The sequence below is a fragment of the Adiantum capillus-veneris genome, chromosome 10 (genome assembly GCF_014529385.1).
Source record: "Adiantum capillus-veneris isolate H3 chromosome 10, ASM1452938v2, whole genome shotgun sequence".
Classification (NCBI taxonomy): Eukaryota; Viridiplantae; Streptophyta; class Polypodiopsida; order Polypodiales; family Pteridaceae; genus Adiantum; species Adiantum capillus-veneris.
Genome location: NC_140940.1, coordinates 53349153 through 53369767, shown reverse-complemented (window position 1 = coordinate 53369767; position 20615 = coordinate 53349153). Strand labels below are relative to the sequence as shown.

Sequence of the window (20615 nt, the reverse complement as noted above, 5' to 3'; positions counted from 1 at the left end):
CGAGTCTGTCCCTCATGGGAATTCAGTCACTTGTGCCAACAACGCCTCTTATCCAGTTCAGGGAGTTGGAAAGATTGTGCTCACTGCTGCTAATGGCAGTTCCTTCACTCTTGTTGATGCACTTTATGTACCTGGGATCAAGAAGAATCTCTTGTCTGTATCCGCACTTGCTAGACTTGGACTTGTAGTCAAATTTGTGGATGACAGATGTACAGTTCATGATCTCAGTTTTGGTGATGAAATTGTTGCATCTGGGCTCTTGTGCCGTGGGCTGAATAAGCTCACTTTGTATGACAAGTGTGGACAAAATTTTGCAAATGCTGTTGTAGATTCAAGGGCTATTTCAGATGCAAAACTTTGGCATGCACGTTTTGGTCATCTGAATTTTGTCAGTTTGCTGCGTTTGCAGAAATCTGATATGGTTGCTTCTTTGCCGCCTCTTGAAGCACCTGTCAAACATGTTTGTGAAGGCTGTATTCTGGGTAAAATGCAGCGTTCTAAGTTTCCAAAGGATGGTTCAGTTAGGGCCACATGCAGGTTGCAGCTTGTGCATAGTGATGTTTGTGGGCCCATGCAAACTCCGTCTTTGGGCAATTACTTGTACTTCGTGACTTTCATTGATGATTACTCCAGGCATGCATGGGTATTTCCGCTTAAAGCGAAGTCCGAAGTTTTTATGTGCTTCAAACAATTTTTGGCTATGGTTGAAAATGTCTCAAAATGTACTATGGGCACCCTCCGTTCCGATCGAGGGGGAGAGTATATGTCTCATGAATTTAATGCATTTCTGGCTAGTCGTGGGATAAAACACCAATGTACAGTGCCTTATACACCTCAGCAAAATGGTGTTGCTGAGAGGAAAAACAGGTCACTAACGGAAATGGCACGATGTATGGTCAAAAGTCAAGCTTTGCCTTTTTGGCTTGAGGCCATCATGTGTGCCACTTATGTACTTAACATGTGTCCTACGAAAGCTTTGCAGTCTATTACTCCATATGAAGCATGGCATGATAGAAAACCTTCTATTGAGCACATGCGTGTTTTTGGCTGTTTGGCATATGCTTTGGTGCCACAAGTGCAGCGCAGAAAATTGGATGATAAGGCTGTCAAATGTATTTTTGTTGGTTATAGTGCTGAAAGCAAAGGTAACAGGTTGTATCATCCGCAAACAAAACGTATTCTGGTTTCACGGGATGTAGTGTTTGTGAAAGACTCTGTTCAGCCCTTGCTGTCATGTACTAGAGACAGTAATGTAAGCTCACAGGACATTTATGACACTTTGTTGCCTCTTTTCAGTGGTGGAAATACGAATGTAAGTTCCAATGAGGCAAATGTACAGCCTATGGGGGTTTCTGAAAATGTTTTAGAATAGCCTATTACTGATGCAGATGTACATGATGTACTTGATGAGGAAAGGGCTGAAAATGAGCAGGCTAGAGGTATGCCAAAATGGCTGGTGCACACTTTGCGTGACAGTAAATTGGATGCACCTTTATCTAGTCGTACTCGTTCAGGCTCTCGCCATGCATCTTATGCATCAGATTGTTATGCTTTGGCTGTGTCTAGTTTACATGATGTTGAGGAGCCTCTGTCTTTTGATGAAGCACAGAATTCAGAAAATTGGATTGCTGCCATGAAATCAGAATATGATGCACTTATAGAGAATGACACATGGACTTTATGTGATTTGCCTCTTGGCAAAAAGGCCATTGGTACGAAGTGGGTTTACAAGTTGAAACGCAAGCCGGATGGTGAGATCGATCGCCATAAGGCTCGACTTGTTGCAAAGGGTTATGCACAACAAAAAGGCATAGATTATGAAGAGACTTTTGCTCCCACTTGTCGTATGACTACTGTGCGTTTTCTATGTGCATTGGCAGCTCATTTTGGTTGGGATGTACATCAATCAGACATTGTTACTGCTTTCTTGAATGGTGACATATTTGAGGAAGTTTATGTAACGCAGCCTCGCGGTTTTGTCATAAAAGGACAAGAGGACAAAGTGTGCAAATGTAAGAAGGCTTTGTATGGGTTGAAGCAATCTCCTCGTGCTTGGTATGAGAAAGCTGACACTCATTTGGTTAAACGAGGCTTTCGTAACAGTCCAACAGAAAGCACATTGTATGTAAAGCGTGAGGATGATGTATTTCTCATTGTGGTTCTTTATGTTGATGATTTGCTGATCACTGGACCAAATGAGAGACATATTGCTGAATTTAAGGCTGATTTGAATGCTACTTTCAAGATGAAAGATTTGGGGCTGTTGCATCATTACTTGGGTATACAGTTTAAGCAGTGTGATGGTGGTATTGCCTTGTGTCAGAAAAGTTACATAGAGACATTGCTATGTAAGTTTGGACTTGAGGATTGCAAACCTATTGCCACTCCCATGGAAACAGGTTTGAAGTTGAGTCTACATGATGCTGGCGATCCTGCTGATGTCACTCTTTACCAAACTGCTGTTGGCTGCCTCATTTATGTATGCAACGAGGCCAGATATTCAGTTTGCAGTCTCGCAGGTCAGCAGATTTATGCATAGCCCAGGGTCTAAGCATTGGCAGGCTGTCAAGAGGATTTTCCGCTACCTTAGTGGCACTTTACATCTTGGCTTGTTTTATCCCAAGGAGGGATCATTGCCGCCAGACTTACATGCTTTTTCGGACTCAGATTGGGCTGGTTGTTTTGACACGCGAGTGTCCACAAGTGGTTTTTGTTTCATGCTTGGCAGTTCATGTATATCATGGTTGAGCAAGAAGCAACCTACTGTGGCCACTTCGAGTTGTGAGGCTGAGTACAGGGCAGTCTTCACAGCTACGGTTGAGTGTGTATGGCTCAAACGCCTTATGGCTGACTTGGGTGTTGGACAGGACACTGCCAACACTATCTACACTGACAGTCAGAGCGCATTGGCAGTTGCGAGGAACCCAGTTTTTCATGCTCGCACAAAGCACATTGAGGTGCATTACCACTATGTCAGGGAGAGGCTCTCAGCAGGAGAGATCAGCTTGGCTTATGTGCCAACACAGGACAACCTTGCAGATCTTTTCACAAAGGCATTGTCTCGTGAGAAGCTTGAAGCTTTCCGCAAAGCTTTGGGCTTACTCCCCTTTGTGGACTGATCCTGTCCTCAGGGCATGGCACTTCCCTTTACTCATGTGCCAGCTCTCGTTCACCGCATCACTCCAGGGGGGATTTGTTACCATATACATGTGGTAGTGATGTGTGTGAACACACTAGGACCACCGGGGCATTTTTTCCCTCTTTAGGAGGTTTTTTCCTCCGTGCATTGTATATACGCCCATCACTCTAGGGCTATCTATCTTTCCATTGCACACTAAGTAACACACTCTCTATTGTGTGCCTTGAGCTTCCTTCGTCTTCTCCAAGCTGTGTGTTTCTCTGCAACCCTAATTCCAACAGGAGGTTGCTTTACGCACAGCTCACTCTACTTGGGCTTGGGCTTGGGCTAGGCACTCACTGCAGTCACGCCTATCTAGAGGACGCTTGGATGCGGATTACTCCCCATCCAAGCCAGCCTCGAAGATAGCCCGTCTTGCTGCTGCGGCAGCATCTGTTCTCTCTCGCTCCCCATGAGGATCGTCTCATGGAACGTGCAGGGACTAGGTGGGCCCCAGTTTCAGCGACAGCGGGGCCGATTGCGTCAGGAGCTTCAGCGTTGCCTTATGGGAGGAGAGATTGATCTCCTTATGCTTCAGGAGCACCATCTGTGTGACAGCCGCATTCGGCGATGTGGTCGGATTTTGCGTGGACGATATGATACCTTTTGGTCAGCTACTTTTGGATCTGGAGGCATCCAGGGTGGGGTATGTATGACTATTGCGGACTCATTGCAGCAGGCCATTGTGGGCAGAGGGATTATTGTGCCAGGCAGGGCTCAGTGGATTACTATGCAGGTTCAGGGTGGCCTTGTGGGCTTCCTGAACATCTATGCGCCAAATGTGGCGAGTGCTCGTGCAGAGTTTTGGTCACAGATTGTTAAGTCTTTGCCGCAGGCCAATCATTGGTGTATAGGAGGGGACTTCAACATGTTGAAGGACCCTTCTGACAGGATTGGTGGCAGCCATGCTACTGTGCATGGAGTCGAGTTGGCAGCTTAGGAGAGGTTGTGTATGACTTTGAGGGTCTCGGATACATGGCAGCACTCTGGTTTTGTGAGGCCCCCAGACAGTCTTGCTTTCTCTAGATCGGACCGCAGAGTGGGAGGAGTGAATCTATCGCGGATAGATTGCTTCTACACTAGTGACCACTTCAGTGACTTGGGGGGATCGGTGGGCATCCTGGCACGGACATCCTTCTCGGACCATGCACCAGTGATCCTCACAGTGGCAGACAGGCAGAGGAGTGGGAGCACGATGCTTCGCATCCCAGAGAGGGTCTTGTTGGACTCAGCACTCAGAGAGAGGGTAGAGGCTATCTGGACAGAGGGCATGGACAGCCAGGTTTCACCTGCAGATAGAGTGGCCTCAGGCCTAGCTCAGCTTAGCCACTTTTTTCTTCAGGAGTCTGTGGCTCGCCGAGCTGCAGCGAGAGGCGGAGCAGCGTCTCAGACGAGGCATTGCTTCACTACAGAGGATGCAGGAGCAGCATCCAGACAGTCCATGGTTGGAGGAGCAGTTACAGCAGGCTCGACAGGAGCTTGCTAGCACAGAGGAGAGGCGTCATGAGTTTGCCTTTCACCGACAGGCATCTTAGTGCACTCAGGTGGGTGACAAAGTGACTGGTGCTTTTTTTGAGACAATGGGACCTCGGCACTCGCATGCCAAGGTCATTCAATTGAGGAGGCCCGATGGGTCAATTGCTTGTGAGCCCGAGGATATGCGTGCAGTTGCTACTGACTTTTACCGTGAGTTATTGTCGGCTGAGCCTCAGTCAGAACGGCAGGATGCATGCAAGGAGCAGGTTTGGGCACAAATGCCATGTCTTGTGACAGAGGAGATGCGCCAGAGGCTAGAGATGCCACTTCAGCTTGAGGAGCTGCACACGGCTCTTAGGGCCCTCCCTCGTGGTAGCTGTCTAGGTGAGGATGGGTTGACTCCCAGCTTTTTCTTGGAGTACTGGGACCTGCTTGGCCCAGATCTTTGTAGTGCTTTTCAGTACATTTTGCACACATGAGTGATGCCTGACAGCATGAGTGAGGGCCTGATCTACCTCATTCCCAAGGAGGGTGGCTCCTTGGATGAGATTCGACAGTGGCGCCCCATCACCATCCTCAACTCAACCTACAAAATTCTTGCCAAGGCTCTAAGTTTGAGGATTCAACCACTGTTAGAGAGCCTTATACATGGGACTCAGACAGGTTTTGTCAAGGAACGCAGTATCCTTGACAACATCTTTACTTTCTGGGAGGCTTCTGCCCTGGCACAGCTCCGTGGTGAGGACCTTGTGATTCTTCTTCTCGATTTTGAGAAGGCATACGACAGAGTTGAGTGGGAATTTCTAGAGGGCACACTACGCAGGATGGGCTTCTCAGATGCTTGGATCAGATGGGGTGTCAGCTTTGTACAGACAGGCTCACACTCAAGTGCTTTTAGCAGGAGGGAGAGGTGAGCACTTCATGCTCACACGCTCGGTCAGACAGGGTTGTCCTCTTGCCCCCTTTCTCTTTTTGTTCTATGCGGAGGCGATGAGCAGATTTTTGGTGTCACACCAGGTTGGTCTTCGGGGCTTAGCACTCCCTATTCGGGGAGATGAGCTACTGGACATTGAGTTTGCCGATGACTCAGCCTTGTCCATCAGCAGAAAGCTATTACAATGGAGCTCGGCACGACTTTCGTTGGCTGGTAGAGTAGTAGTTGTCAACCAGGTGTTGTTGGCGACTATGTGGTACATCACTTCCTGCTGGATCTTCTCGAGTTCTTGTATCAGCGAGGTAGAGAGGCTGATCAGGAACTTCCTTTGGTCAGGACGTGACACTCAGATAGCCCGAGCCAAGGTGGCTTGGTCGGTCATCACGCTTCCTTGTTCTCAGGGAGGACTTGGGATCACTGATCCATCACAGCACAGCAGAGCCCTTCTTGGGAAGTTCATAGTCAGAGGACTTCTTCCAGGTGAGGAGCCCTGGAAGGAGTTCTTGCTGCAGAGGCTTCGTGCCATGGTGCCTCAGTCAGAAGGCCCTTGGCAACCTTCGACAAGATGGATCTTTACAGAGATGCGCCGAGTTGGTTTGAGCAGGAGACTAGAGGACCGCTTCGATCTTGGGAGCTCTTACGACGTGGCCTGGAGCAGAGACAGTCGACGTGCACGGAGGAGCGCCTAGGGCAGCCCCTCGTCTGGAACCCCATGGTTAGCACTCAGAGAGGCCACTTCCTTGGTAGTCGGCCTCATGTTTCCTGGGGTCCCATGGCCGCAGGTCCAGCGCGCTCTAGAGGTGTCTAGCTAGAGTTCACAGGTTTGTCAGAGGAGGTGCAGGGTTTCCAGCTATACAGGGCATGAGAGGGGTGCAGAGCATATGTCAGGACATCTCAGAGTCAATTCCAGCTGAGTGGCTCACGCCTCTCGAGCCAGTAGCACCCCGGTTGATGGGAGCCTTCACACGATTGGAGGTTCTCGTTTCAGTCAGGGCCTGCTCAGAGACTGTCCTAGCCTTGTTCTTCGAGCTTCAGGGTGGGGGTCGATTACAACGAGTTGCAGTAGAGGCCCCGCAGGTAGCAGAGTGTTGTTTCCAGAGGATCCGAGTTGTGGGCATCTGTGGGAGGACTTGCGTCATAGACCCTGACCCATCAGCTCTTGAGAGTGGACACTGGAGGCTATGGGCTTGGGAGTGTTGTCCACTGGCACGAGTACAGTGGGATCCTGGTGAGAGGCTATGGAGGGACCCCTTCTCTTCTGCAGACCACCCAGGAGTCCCCTTCTTTCAGTACACTGTTCAGCTTGGACGTCATATACTTGCAGCACAGAGAGGCCCGCCCCGCTGCAACACGTCATTGGCAGGAGGAGAGCCTCACAGTCGAGTTCTTGGCAGCCTTTTGGCAGAGGCTGTGGGACTCCAGACAGCCGAGGCGCGTCACTTTGTTTCAGTGGCTGGTTGCACACAGAGCTACAGCAGTAGGGAGCTGGCTTGTGCATAGTGGTCTTTCGGCCGCATGTGCAACCTGTGAGAAATTGGTGGAGAGTCAGCGTCATTGTCTTTGGGACTGTCCCTCGGCCCAGCAGGTGTGGCTACGAGTTCTTCGGCTGATGCCTACTCTCTCCACGGCTAGACAGTACACTTGGGGGGCAGCGGCTTGGTCCACTCTCACGGGCCCGGCACTTCAGTTTGAGCTATCTTCCACCAGCAGGATGATAGTGATACAGGGGGGGCGACCTACACTCTAGCCTGCTACAGAGCTTACTCCACAGGAGTGGTGAAGTGAGAGAGAGGAGTGTTGGGAGCTCATCAGTGGCCTGACACTTTGGTTCATCTGGCGGGCCCGCTGTTTCCGCATTTTTGAGGCTCGCTCTGTGCCACCAGCAGAGACTGTTTGTGACTTTTGGCTAGAGCTGATCCATACTCTCAGAGGACAGCTTGAGGGACTACACGGCAGCTCCGACCGCATGCGGGAGCGCCGCGAGGCTTTCCTTCGACTCAGGCACCCTGGGCCTTTCTACACCATTTTCCAGGGTGTGCTCAGATGGCACTACCAACCACCTGTGTGGCTCTTCCCTCCTCCCATCTCTTGATTTAGCCTCATTGTATATATGTTGTTCTTTCATTGGGAGAGTCTCCATGTTTGTGTAGCCCTCTCTTGCAGAGGCGTTTGTAGCCCTACTAATAGAAGGATCTTTTTCTCGGAAAAAAAAAAAAAGAGTATGAGCACTAAGTATGGGCATTTCCGTAGTGTTTTGCCACAGGTGATTGATTTTGATCAGCACGACAAGATTAGATCTCATTGTTTGCGTGTGTGTGGTGAACGGTTTGGCACTCCGTCTCTTTGGTCATCTACAGTGCATGCACAGTCTTTCAGGAAGACGAATTTTTTCCCTTCACTTTACATGGAATGGGTATATGCATGGTTTTGTGTTGGAAATGGTTTCAGGAATTTTCAGCCATGGAGATTCTTGAAAACGAAAGAAGCAGGTCTCTAGACGAAATTGAAGCAAGAAAGGAGCCACAAAAGACTTTGTGTCTCTTTCGGCGAGGCCCAAAGAAGCAAGCATTACAGACCTTTATGAAGTTCAAGTACCGCACGACCCACACATCAGAGTGGGCCGGCGAAGAGTCCCTTCCAGGCTTCCAGATGCTATTGGCGATCTCCCTCGACACCATGCAGTTCGGTACCAGTACCTCACTTTGAAAAGGAGGGGATGTCACGTGACACATCCAACCCTATGTGTCCGTGGACAAGCTACAGCATGACCAGGGTTCAGTCCGTTCAGTCAGTCCAATCAGTCTAGACTTAGAAGCGATCTGGCACTTTTGTGAGTCTATTCGTAGACCGTGCATACCCAGTCACTTAGCATAGATGCATATCCTCTGGTTGCACACAGCATGATCATCAGTATTCCCTTCAGAATCCATCAAATTCAGTCATGGGAATTTTCCAGTGCATTTAGCCTATTTTTGACATTTTTCACTTATTATTCTTAAGTGACTTTCCAACAAAAGTAGGTAGGGCAATTTTGTTGAGTTAATATATAAGCAAACCCAAGTTAGCACTAAATGGCAGAAGAGACAGCAGGAGCTCCCCGCTCAACAGGCACCTTCTCAGCAGGAACCATCAAGAACTCATCAAGCACCCCCTCAGCACTCACCTAAGCCTAGCGTTTCCATCACCATCAAGACCCCATCCTGCCTTGGCGTTTTCAACAATTCCAAATCGCAAAAGCTTCCCTTGCATCTAGCGTTTCTACTCCCAAGCATCATCGCCAGCATTCCAGTGGCCTAGCGTTTTTGGATTCCATTAGCATAGCGTTTTGGTCAACCTCAGCCATAGCGTTTTTGGATTTCAGCAGCAAACAAAGTACCCGCAAGTTCAGCCCCCTTTGCAGCAGAAAGCTCAGCGTTTTCAGCATTTAGAACAACCGCAGATTCAGCCCTAAGGACATGCAAAAGACCCCCATTTTCAGCCTCGAAAACACAGCCAAAACAGTCATTTTCAGCCACCGAAACAGCCCCGAATTTCAGCAGTTAGAAGACCACCGTCGTTGTCATCAGCATAGTCCCACGTTGCATCAGTCCATTGTACCACTTTGTGCAATCAATAAGTAGACCACTCTCGCCGACGAGAGTGGGGCCTTCGGAGGAGGGTTTTACAACGTCTCTGGTGTTGTATCTCTCTTCTCTCTCTATCTCTCAGTCTCATACACTTGCACGCACAGTGTCCATTCACTTTGTTTGTGATCATAGCACTTTCCATTAAGAACGGAAGGCTCTCCCTTCCATAAGAACTAAAAGGAACCTTGAGCACAGTTCGGAGCACTCATCTTGAGCAAAGCACAAACAATCATTCCGCTACATCAAACATCTGTGGGAGGACTTGTGTCATAGATCCTGACCCAGCAACTCTTGAGACTGGACACTGGAGGCTGTGGGCTTGGGAGTGTTGTCCACTGGCACGAGTACAATGGGATCCTAGTGATTGGCTCTGGAGGGACCCCTTCTCTTCGGCAGACCACCCACGAGTCCCTTTCTTTCAGTACACTGTTCGACTGGGACGTCATATACTAGGAGCATAGAGAGAGGCCCGCACCGCTGCAGCACCTCATTGGCAGGAGGAGGGTCTCATAGCTGAGGTCTTGGCAGCCTTCAGGGAGAGGTTGTGGGACTCTAGACAGCCGAGGCGAGTCACCTTGTTTCAGTGGCTGGACGCACAGAGAGCTACAGCGGTTGGGAGTTGGCTAGTGCAGAGTGGTCTCTCGACCGCATGTGCAGCTTGTGACCATCTTGTGGAGAGTCAGCGCGTCACTGTCTTTGGGATTGTCCCTCGGCCCAGCAGGTGTGACTACGAGTTCTTCGGCTGATGCCTGCTCTCTCCACGGCTCGACAGTACACTTGGGGAGCAGCGGCTTGGTCCACCCTCACAGGCCCGGCACTTCAGTTCAGGCTATCTTCCACCAGCAGGATAATAGTGATGCAGGAGGGGCGACCTACACTCCAGCCTGCTATAGAGCTTACTCTACAGGAGTGGTGCAGTGAGAGAGAGGAGTGTTGGGAGCTCATCAGTGGCCTGACACTCTCGCTCATCTGGCGGGCCCGTTGCTTCTGCATCTTTGAGGCTCACCCTGTGCCACCCGCAGAGACTGTTCGCGATTTTTGGCTAGAGCTGATCCATACTCTCAGAGGACAGCTTGAGGGACTACAGGGCAGCTCCGACCGCATGCGGAAGCGCAGAGAGGCTTTCCTTCGACTCTAGCGTCCTGGGCCTTTTTACACCATGGTCGAGGGAGTACTCCGATGGCATTACCGACAACCTGTGTGGCTTTTCCCTCCCCCCATTTCTTGATTTAGCCCCATTGTACATATGCTGGTTTTTTCATTGGGAGAGTCTCCCATCATGGTTGTTGTAGCCCTCTCTTGAAGAGGTGGTTGTAGCCCCATGGGCAATTTCAGTAACTAATAGAAGGATCTTTTTCTCAGAAAAAAAAAAATAAGTCCGGGGTCAAGACCCGAAGATACTTTCAAATAAAATTCCAGTAGTCTCTGGTTTGCTCTGTCTTCTCTTTTGTAGGACCGGTATGCTTTCAGAAAAGCACACGCTTGATGCTCTGATACCACTGTCACAAGACGGGCACCACGTGCCAATTGAAAAGAACAGACTGAACAGACTTTTAGCACTTTAATAACAACCGAACTGAAAGAGAGCATGACACAAGACGCGGAGTGGCAAAGTTCCACCCCAAGAGAGCACTGGCCCCAAACGTTGGCGCCCTTTTGGTATTTCTTCATTATAGCTGATTCGCAAAGTACAACAACCGGGGAGCACCTCCTTTGCAATCTGCGCACTAAAGAGTGCCAGAGAGGGCCCCCAAGGCTCATATCTAAAGGCCCAAAGCCTAAAAGCATCAAATATGAAAAGCTGACCCCAAAAAAACACTTTCCTAAAAATCTGTCGTGAATTGTGGAACGTTCGTACAGGTGCCACGTCATCATATTTTGTTGTCCAAAGTCTTCTAAGTGTGTTCTGCTTTATTTTTTTTAACCTTAATGTCACTTGGGCCCCGTCGGATGGGGTCCCATAAGTTGGTGGGAACTCTTCTCTAAAAATAGGCCACTCGTCAAGACTTTGTAAGTCTATAAAACTTCTTCTTCTTCTTCTTCTTCTTCTTCTTCTTAGGGTTTTGGCCCCTTGGCCGAGATCTGAAGGTTGGCTTCATTCTTCAGTGGCTTGGCACGTCAGCAGTTTGTAACACTCTGGCTCTGATAAGCGCCTTGTCCTTATCCATGACCACACGATATTGTGGTGATGAGAAGACGCTCCTTGCTCCTCGCTCACCTCCTCCACCAACGCCATCTCCGGGGACGCCCAAATATGAGGCTGACGGCTGATTTTCAGTTTTTGTGGTGGATTGGAAAGTTCACGCCTATAATGGAAAGCTTGCCTTCTCCTTTGTCTCATGTAGCGCGACGATTTCCTCTCGTGCATCTCTCTTTCCCCTTTGCACATATGGTAATGCCCCACAAGTTGGGCTACTCAGATGATCATGTACAGTTTTGTAGGCGGACGGGGCTGGACGTATTGGAGCAATGAACATGTTTATTTTTTCCAGTAACAGTACATGAGACACACTGCCTGGCACTGGCCTCGCAATATTGGAAGGCACTAACCCCTTGCAGCCCATGACCTAAGGAGACTATACAAAAGAGAGAAGCAGACACCAAGATGGAGGAAAAATCCTTAAACAAGTGGAGCTTGAGAAACAAAGAGTTGGGACACATCCTAGTTCATAAGATTCTCATAATCCTTGCCAGTGTGATCAGATAGCAAATTTGAGGCTCCAAAACTCAGATTGTGAGCAGCAACTCTTCCAATGCCTCCCAGATCAGGTTGCCCTCTTGGGAACACCCATTTATCCATTTGAAGGCACTAGGCGCAGTTGCAGGTGTAGTAGGGGATCGTGGCTCACCCTATCAGCTGCTTTCTCCCTGCCACCTTAAGAGTAGTTCTTTCATCATGATGGTGCACAAGCATATGCTAACATAATTTTTTTTGCAAGCAAATGATTGGATCCTTGTGCTGCACTATTTGCAGCTAACAGCTTTATTTTGAAAGAAGAAAAGGGCATATTCACCAATGGAAGATCAGATTCAGTCGTTAACCACTTGGATTTCTGAATTCCTGATGCAATCCTTTCAGACCTGAACTTTGCTCCTCTCTTCAACAATGATGCAACCTCTTTGTCTGTCAAATTATACTCCAGATGTTTCTTGAAAGAGCTGTTTCCAGAAAAAACCTTGTAAAAAGCATGCTGAATGTCACGAAAAAAAAAGGAGGCTTAAAAAGAATCGTTTACTTATTCTGATAACTATCATCTGGCACAGCTCCTTCATCCTCGCTCTCTTCTTGTGACTCTGCCACCCCAATGCTCATTGGAGTTCTCCCATCAAGAACTAAGCAGGGGGGTTTCGCAGCAGTTTCTCCATTTCCAAAAGCTGCTGCTTAGAAATAAGCAAAATTATGAGAAAACAGTAACTCTTAGGGCACTCCTAATATCTCACTCGTTGCATTGTTGTCTTTCTTGAAAGTCTTCTAACTCCAAGCCCCTGCTAAGCCATAAGTGAATCTTTCTTTCCTTAATTGTGCCTCACAAGGTCTCACCCTAACTATATAAGGCTTGTCCAAGATATTGAATGCCAGCTTAACTCATTAAACCTTGCAGTGTCATTGACTGGAAAGTATTTTCGTAATGTGTTCTAAGAGCCACCAGGATTAAGGTAGGAGTTGAGCTCCAGAGATGACTGCTATTACTCACACGTGACACACATTAACAAGCAACAGAACTATATTCGCTAAAGACCTTAGCTTCGGTACACATTCGTGGAAGAGAAGTTTATATTCACACAGCGCAGACTGGAACTATGTTAACAAGGATTTGACCGTCAATTGGCCAAACCAAGCAATCACTTACCCCCTTCCTGATCTACTGAAACCTGGCCGGCTTCATTTTCAGGATGAGCTGAATTCAAGCTATCCTTCAGAGACTCATCAACATCACCCCAGCCTGTTTCCTCTTCACTATTCCCACTTCCGTCACTGCTACTCAATCCTTGCTCCTCTTTTTGCCTGACAACAATGTTAAAGCTAGTCGGTACAAAACTCAAATTATAATGTTAAGCCTAACATCACAGGTGAACCAAAACATTGACGTTGTTAGCTTCAGGATGCACCTTTGGTAGCGCATGAGACACTAACCACATAATCAGCACATGACTTAAGGGAATAGATGCAGAACCTCTGTGCAAATGCCTCGGAGAACTTCCCTCCATTCACTGAAAGAGAACCTAGAAGGGCCTGGTATGCTGATATAGGGTGATCCGCACCGTCAGAAATGGACCCATCACTTTCCCCTTGCATATCATCAAGTGTTGACTTCTTGTCTGCAGAATATCACAGAAAGGCAGCATTCCTTAAAAACTTACAACTGACCAAAGTCAAAGACACCTAACTCCAAATCACACACTGAAACTTTTTTCTGCTTCACAAAAATCCTCCAAATAGGCAACAGCATCCCAAAAATTGTGGAGCCTACTTGTAAGGAGGGGAGTAATAAAAAAGGAAAACAACTTTAAAGGGGAAGTAGTATTATGTCCATGGATTCTATTAGTCTTAGATCTGGTATTTCCATATATAATAGACCCTTACTTCAAAGCTCATGGCTCCTCAAGTGTTCCACGACTTGTGGATATATCAGAAATACCTGTGTTATATGCAGATATAAGGTGGAGCAACAAACATATGGGTTCTTGATGTTTCAGGAAAGCGCAGAAAGCATGACCCTGTACTCCAGGAGGTTAGCTCTAAGGAGCATGCAGTCATTGGCGGGAATCACAGATCTCTTGGAAGAGAGATCCATGGGTTGAATCCTGCCATTTTAAAAGAAGTATCCACCGCAGATTAACCAATGCAACTCCCTTTACAGTCAGTGCAGAAGATACAGAAGATATTGGATGACCTAGTTGCTAATGGCAGAGAGATGACATCTATAAGCTGTTCTTCAAAAGTTCGCGAGCAATTTGGCTCATGATGTAGTCTAGAAGCATTGAAAAGGACAACATCCCCTACCTCGTAGGAGGTACTGTCCAAGCACATATAAATTGAGATCCCTACCAAGCTTTTGCCACTGAAGCATTGGCAAAAATGGTGGCTTGGTCACCACAAGTGCATCCGGGTGGTCACAGCACTGTTCACAATCTTGTGCCTAACTGAGATGGAGCCGTTAACGTCCAAAGGTGCAGTTAAAGAGATGCCGCTGCTAGCTTTTGATGAGTCCGCAATGCATCAATGCCATGCCCACTTCTTGCAGTTAAGGAAAGTTAAATTCTTGTTTGACTCCTTGTCAAACTTCTTTTTCTTCCCCTCCTTGAAAGGCTCCCATACCCTCCAACCTGCTTTGACTTAACCCTACATGGCTCTATCTCCTCCTCATGAGTGCCCCTTAACCTTGGAAACACTCATTTGATTCCAGTTGCCACAAATGGCAGCCCATGACAATAACAAAACACTAGATCTTTATTAAATTTGATTATTCACAGAGATTTGAAGAAATTGTCAGAATCGTGATACAACAGTAGAATAAGAGAGAGAGAGAGAGAGAGAGAGAGAGAGAGAGAGAGAGAGGGGGGGGGGGGAAGAAATTCCAACTTTCAAGGTGGCTAGAAGATCTGAAAAGCGTGTTCATTTTGCGGATGACCCAATTTTTTCTTCGTCTTGAGAGACTTCTAACAGTTTGTCGTCCTCTAGTTCCAATGAGGATGAGAAAAAGCGGAGGAAAAGCAAGAAAGACAGATCTAAGAAAAAGCACAGAAAAGAATCTAGCAGTTCAAAGGAGGAGATACTATCCTCTTCTGACAGTTTAGACAATGAGAAAAAGAGAAAGAAGACCAAGGAGTTCAAGGATGGGGGTCAAGCAATCGAGTTTGACACATTTTCAGGCTAGCAAGACACCGCCTTCTTGGGAGGTCATTTCTTGAAACGCTCCAAGGTACGAAGAGGAGCATCTTATTTGAAAGGAAACGCACAAACATGGTGGTCTACTATGTTGTTGCACAGAGAAGCACCTAAGAAGTGGGTAAGTTTCAAGAGAGTTTTCACTTCTACATGGTTAACGGAAGAATATGAAGAAGATGTCATCACGGCTTGGCATCATCCAAGAATGAATAAGGAAGACGCTCTGGATGACTATTGCCAGAGGTTTTGGGATACCTTTTTGCCAATGTCCTCATTTTGGAATATTACTTTAAAGGACCAGATTGAGCGGTTTTGCTGTGGATTGCCAAAAGAGATTCGACGGCATTGTCTCCCCCATCCGCTTCGCATCGAGAGCCAAAAAGTGCCCTTACCCAAATTATTAGATGAATCTACCTTACCTTTCTGTTCTTTTCTTGTGCCCTATGACGTGTTGGTAGCCCCGCTAGCCTCCCCTGTCTACTTGTACCACAATCTGAATCATCGGAATTCTCTGATGAACCATCACAACCAGCAGGTGATTCCCTTGCTTCTTCAGAACTCTCTGATGAACTATCAACTCATTCCCTTACTTCTGCAGAACTCTACGATGAATAAGGAGTTGGTTTCCCTTGGTTCTTTCTCTTCCTTTGGAAGACTCTTGCCCCCTTGACATGGACACTGGCTCGTCCGTAGGATAGGTCAATGAGCAAGCATGCATATCAAAACCTAGAACTTTGAAAATTCTCTTCAATTTTGAGATGTACCTTGATGATTTTGGATTATTAACATTGTCTATTCCGAAAGTTACCGATGTATCCGTGGGTTAAATCTAGTGCGGTGTGGACTACACAAGAGAGGAGCCACTCCACTCCTTAGTCACAGATTGCCTCGATTGAATAAAGTCAATAATTTCTCCTTGAGACTTTAGGGATGCTAACAGGACGACAGTTTTTTTTTTCTCCGAGAAAAAGATCCTTCTATTAGTTAATGAAACTGCCCATAGGGCTACAACCACCTCTTCGAGAGAGGGCTACAACAACCACGAAGGGGAGACTCTCCCAATGAAAAAACAGCATATGTACAATGGGGCTAAATCAAGAGATGGGAGGAGGGAAAAGCGACACAGGTGGACAGTAGTGCATCTGAGAACACCCGGACCATGGTGAAAAAAGGCCCAGGATGCCAGAGTCGAAGGAAGGCCTCTCTACGCTCCCACATGCAGTCGGAGCTGCCTTGGAGTCTCTCTAGCTGTCCTCTAAGAGTGTGGATCAGCTCTAGCCAAAGATCGCGAACAGTCTCTGCTGGTGGTACAAGGCGAGCCTCAAAGATGCGGAAACAACGGGCCCACCAGATGAACCATAGTTTCAGGCCATTGATGAGCTCCCAACACTCCTCTCTCTCACTGCACCACTCCAGTGGAGGAAGCTCTGTGGTGGCAGGCTGGAGTGTAGGCCGCCCCCCCTGCATCACTATCACCCTGCTGGTGGAAGATAGCTCAAACTGAAGTGCGGGGCCCGTGAGAGTGGACCAAGCTGCTGCCCCCCAAGTGTACTGCCGAGCCGTGGAAAGAGCAGGCATCAGCCGAAGAACACGAAGCCACACCTGCTGTGCCAAACGACAGTCCCAAAGGCAATGACGTTGACTCTCTACAAGGTGGCCACAAGCTGTACATGCGGCCGAGAGACCACTATGCACCAGCCAACTCCCAACTGCTGTAGCTCTATGTGCGACTAGCCACTGAAACAAAGTGACTCGCCTCGGCTGTCTGCAGTACCACAACCTCTCCCAAAAAACTACCAAAAACTCAGTTGTGAGACCCTCCTCCTGCCAATGAGGTGCTACAGCGGGGCGAGTCTCTCTCTGTGCTGCCAGTATGTGACGTCCCAGTCGAACAGTGTACTGAAATAAAGGGACACCTTGGTGGTCTGCAGAAGAGAAAGGGTCCCTCCAGAGCCACTCACCAACGTCCCACTGTACTCGTGCCAATGGACAACACTCCCAGGCCCACAGCCTCCAATGTCCAGTCTCAAGAGCTGCTGGGTCACGATCGATGACACAAGTCCTCCCACAGATGCCCACCACTTGGATCCTCTGAAAGCAACACTCTACCACCTGCGGGGCCTCTAGTCCAACTCGCTTTAAGTGTCCCTCTCCCTGTAGCTCGAAGAACAGGGAGGGAACAGTCTCTGAGCAAGCCCGAACAGAGATGAGAACCTCCAGTCGCATGAAGGCTCCCATCCATCTGGGCGCTGCTGACTCGACAGGCGTGAGCCACTCAGTTGGTACTGCCTCTGAAATGTCCTGACATGCTCTGCACCCCTCTCATGCCCTGTAGCTGAAAGCCCTGAAGCTCCTCTGACAAGCCTGAAAACTGTAACCAGTCACCTAAAGAGCGTGCTGGACCCGCTGCCATGGAACCCCAGGAAACATGAGGCCGACTACCAACCAAGTGCCCTCTCTAAGTGCTAACCATGGGGTTCCAAACAAGTGGCTGTCGCAGGCGCTCCTCCGTGCAAGTAGGCTGGCGCTCCTCCGTGCAAGTAGGTTGGCGCTGCTCCAGGCCTCGCCGCAAGTGCTCCCAAGATAGAACCAACCCCACAGCAAAGCGATCCTCCAATCTCCTGCTCAAACCAACTCTGCGTATCTCTGTGAAGATCCATATGGCCGAAGGTTGCCAGGAGCCTCCTGCCTGAGGCACCCTAGCACGAAGCCGCAGTAACAAGAGCTCCTTCCAAGGCTCCTCACCTGGAAGAAGACCTTCGACGATGAACTTCCCAAAAAGGGCTCTGCTCTGCTGTGCTAGGTCAATGATCCGGCCACTACAACTCTGCCAGCCAAAGACAGTCGGGCGGAGCTCCAATGTAACAACTTCCTCCTGATGGACAGGAGGAGGAGAGCAATCTGCTGCACGGGAGACAAGTCCAAACCAACCTAACAGCCGAAGTACCGAACTGCAATCCCTGGGGGAATCCACCTGAAACCCTCACTTGGCATCCAGTCGAGCACAGGAGCACTACCAACCGAGAAAGCCACAGTCTTTCTCCAGTTGATCAATGGGCCACATGCACAACAAAAGGTCTCAAGAGCCTGCTCACACCTGTGAAGGTTGACCTCCTGGCCATCTAAGTACAAGGCTGAGTCATCAGCAAACTCAGCGTCCAGTAGCTCATCTCCCCGAATAGGGCGTACTAAGCCCCGTAGACCAACCTGCTGCGACACCAAAAACCTGCTCATCGCCTCCGCATAGACCAGAAAGAGGAAGGGGGCAAGAGGACAGCCTTGTCTGAACGAATGTGTGAGCATGAACCGATCACCTCTACCTCCTACAAAAAGAACCTAACTGTGTGCCTGTGTGTACAAAGCTGACACCCCTCTGATCCAAGCATCTGAGAAGCCCATCCTGCGTAGAGTGCCCTCTAGAAAGTCCCGGTCAACTCTGTCGTATGCCTTCTCAAAATCGAGAAGAAGAATCACTAGGTCCTCACCACGGAGCCGCGCTAGGGCAGAAGCCTCCCAAAAAGTAAAGATGTTGTCAAGGATATTGCGCTCCTTAACAAAACTTGTCTGAGTCCCATGTATAAGGCTCTCTAGCAGTGGTTGGATCCTCAAACTCAGAGCCTTGGCAAGAATTTTGTAGGCAGAGTTGAGGATGGTGATGGGGCGCCATTGTCGAATCTCATCCAAGGAGCCACCCTCCTTGGGAATGAGGTAAATCAGACCCTCACTCATGCTGCCAGGCATCACTCCAGTGTGCAAGATGTACTGAACAACAGATCTGGGCCAAGCAAGTCTCAATACTCCAAGAAAAAATTGGGAGTCAATCCATCCTCACCTGGACAGCTACCACGGGGGAGGGCACTAAGAGCCGTGTGAAGCTCCTCAGGCTGAAGTGGCAGCTCAAGCCTCTGACGCATCTCCTCAGTCACAAGGCAAGGCATCTGTGCCCACACCTGCTCCCTGCATGTATCCTGACGCTCTGACTGAGGCTCTGCAAACAGTAACTCACGGTAAAAGTCAGTAACAGCTGCACGCATGTCCTCTGGCTCAGAAGCAACTGACCCGCCGGGCCTCCTCAACTGACTGACCTTGGTATGCGAATGCCGAGGTCCCACTGCCTCCAAGAAAGCACCAGTCACTCTGTCACCCACCTGTGTCCACTGAGATGCTTGTCGATGGAAGGCAAACTCATGTCGCCGCTCCTCTGTGCTAACAAGCTCCTGCCGAGCCTGTTGTAGCTGCTCCTCCAACCAAGACTGTTTGGATGCTGCTCTTGCATCCTCTGCAACGAAGCAATGCCCCGTATGAGACGCTGCTCCTTCTTTCTCGCTGCAGCCAGGCGAGCCAAAGACTCCTGGAGAAAGAAACGACTAATTTGAGCTAGTCCTGAGGCCACTCTGTCAGCAGGAGAATCCTGCATGTCCAAGCTCTCTGTCCAAAGAGCCTCAACTCTCTCTCTGAGTGTAAAGTCCAGCAAGACCCTCTCTGGGATGCGAAGCATCGTACTCCCCCTCCTCTGCCTGTCTGCCACTGTGAGGATCACTCGTGCTAGTCTGAGAAGGAAGTCCCTGCCAGAATGCCAACTGTCTGTAGTCTGTCCCACCCAAGTCACTGAAATGGTCACTAGTGTAGAAGCGATCTATCCACGATAGATTCACTCCTCCCACTCTGCGGTCCGAACAAGAGAAGGCTAGGCTGTCTGGGGGCCTCACAAAACCAGTGTTCTGCCTGTGGGTAGAGACTCAACTATCTGTGACCAAAACTCTGCTCGTGCACTCGCCACATTGGGCGCATAGATATTCAGGAAGCCCACAAGGCAACCCTGAACCTGCATAGTGATCCACTGAGCCCTACCTGCCACAATAATCCCTCTGCCCACAATGGCCTGTTGCAAAGAATCCGCAATAGTCATACATACCCCACCCTAGATGCCTCCAGGTCCAAAAGCAGCTGACCAAATAGTATCATAACGTCCACGCAAGAGCTGACCACAATGTCTAATGCGGCTCTCACACAGATGGTGGTCGTGTATCATAAGGAGATCAATCTCTCCTCCCACAAGGCAGCGTTGAAGTTCCTGACGCAATCGGCCCCGTTGACGCTGAAGCTAGGGCCCACCAAGTTCCATGAGACGATCCTCATGGGGAGCGAGAGAGAACAGATGCTGCAGCAACAGCTAAACGGGCTATCTTCGAGGCTGGCTTGGATGGGGAGTAATCCGCATCCGAACGTCCTCTAGATAGGCGTGACTGCAACGAGTGCCTGGTCTAAGCCCAAGCAGAGCGAGCCATACGTAAAGCAACCTCCTCTGTCCAGGAGTCCTCACGAATGTGTACATAGCATGGCAAGCACTGTGTATCGGCAAAGAAGTAAACCACAATGTGTCTACATCCTGCTATATGTGGAGGGGTCACCGCAAACTTGGCCAATGGCCACAAAGTCTGAAGCATGTCTGTAACTCCTAGTTCTCCCATGTGGTGAGAGAACTTTAGGACCTGTGTGTGCAACCATCCC

General features: G+C 49.0%; 1 protein-coding gene across 1 annotated transcript in view; it reads right to left on the bottom strand.

Moving 5' to 3' along the window:
* NOF1 (U3 small nucleolar RNA-associated protein) overlaps positions 1-20615 on the bottom strand; it is a 195449-nt gene that overhangs the window by 127795 nt on the left and 47039 nt on the right. The window contains exons 2-5 of the mRNA XM_086521310.1: positions 13390-13534; positions 13066-13220; positions 12451-12592; positions 12229-12373 (exon numbers count right to left, since the gene is read on the bottom strand). Coding sequence (XP_086377436.1) covers positions 12229-12373; positions 12451-12592; positions 13066-13220; positions 13390-13534 — 587 coding nt within the window. The remainder of the gene's footprint in view (positions 1-12228; positions 12374-12450; positions 12593-13065; positions 13221-13389; positions 13535-20615) is intronic.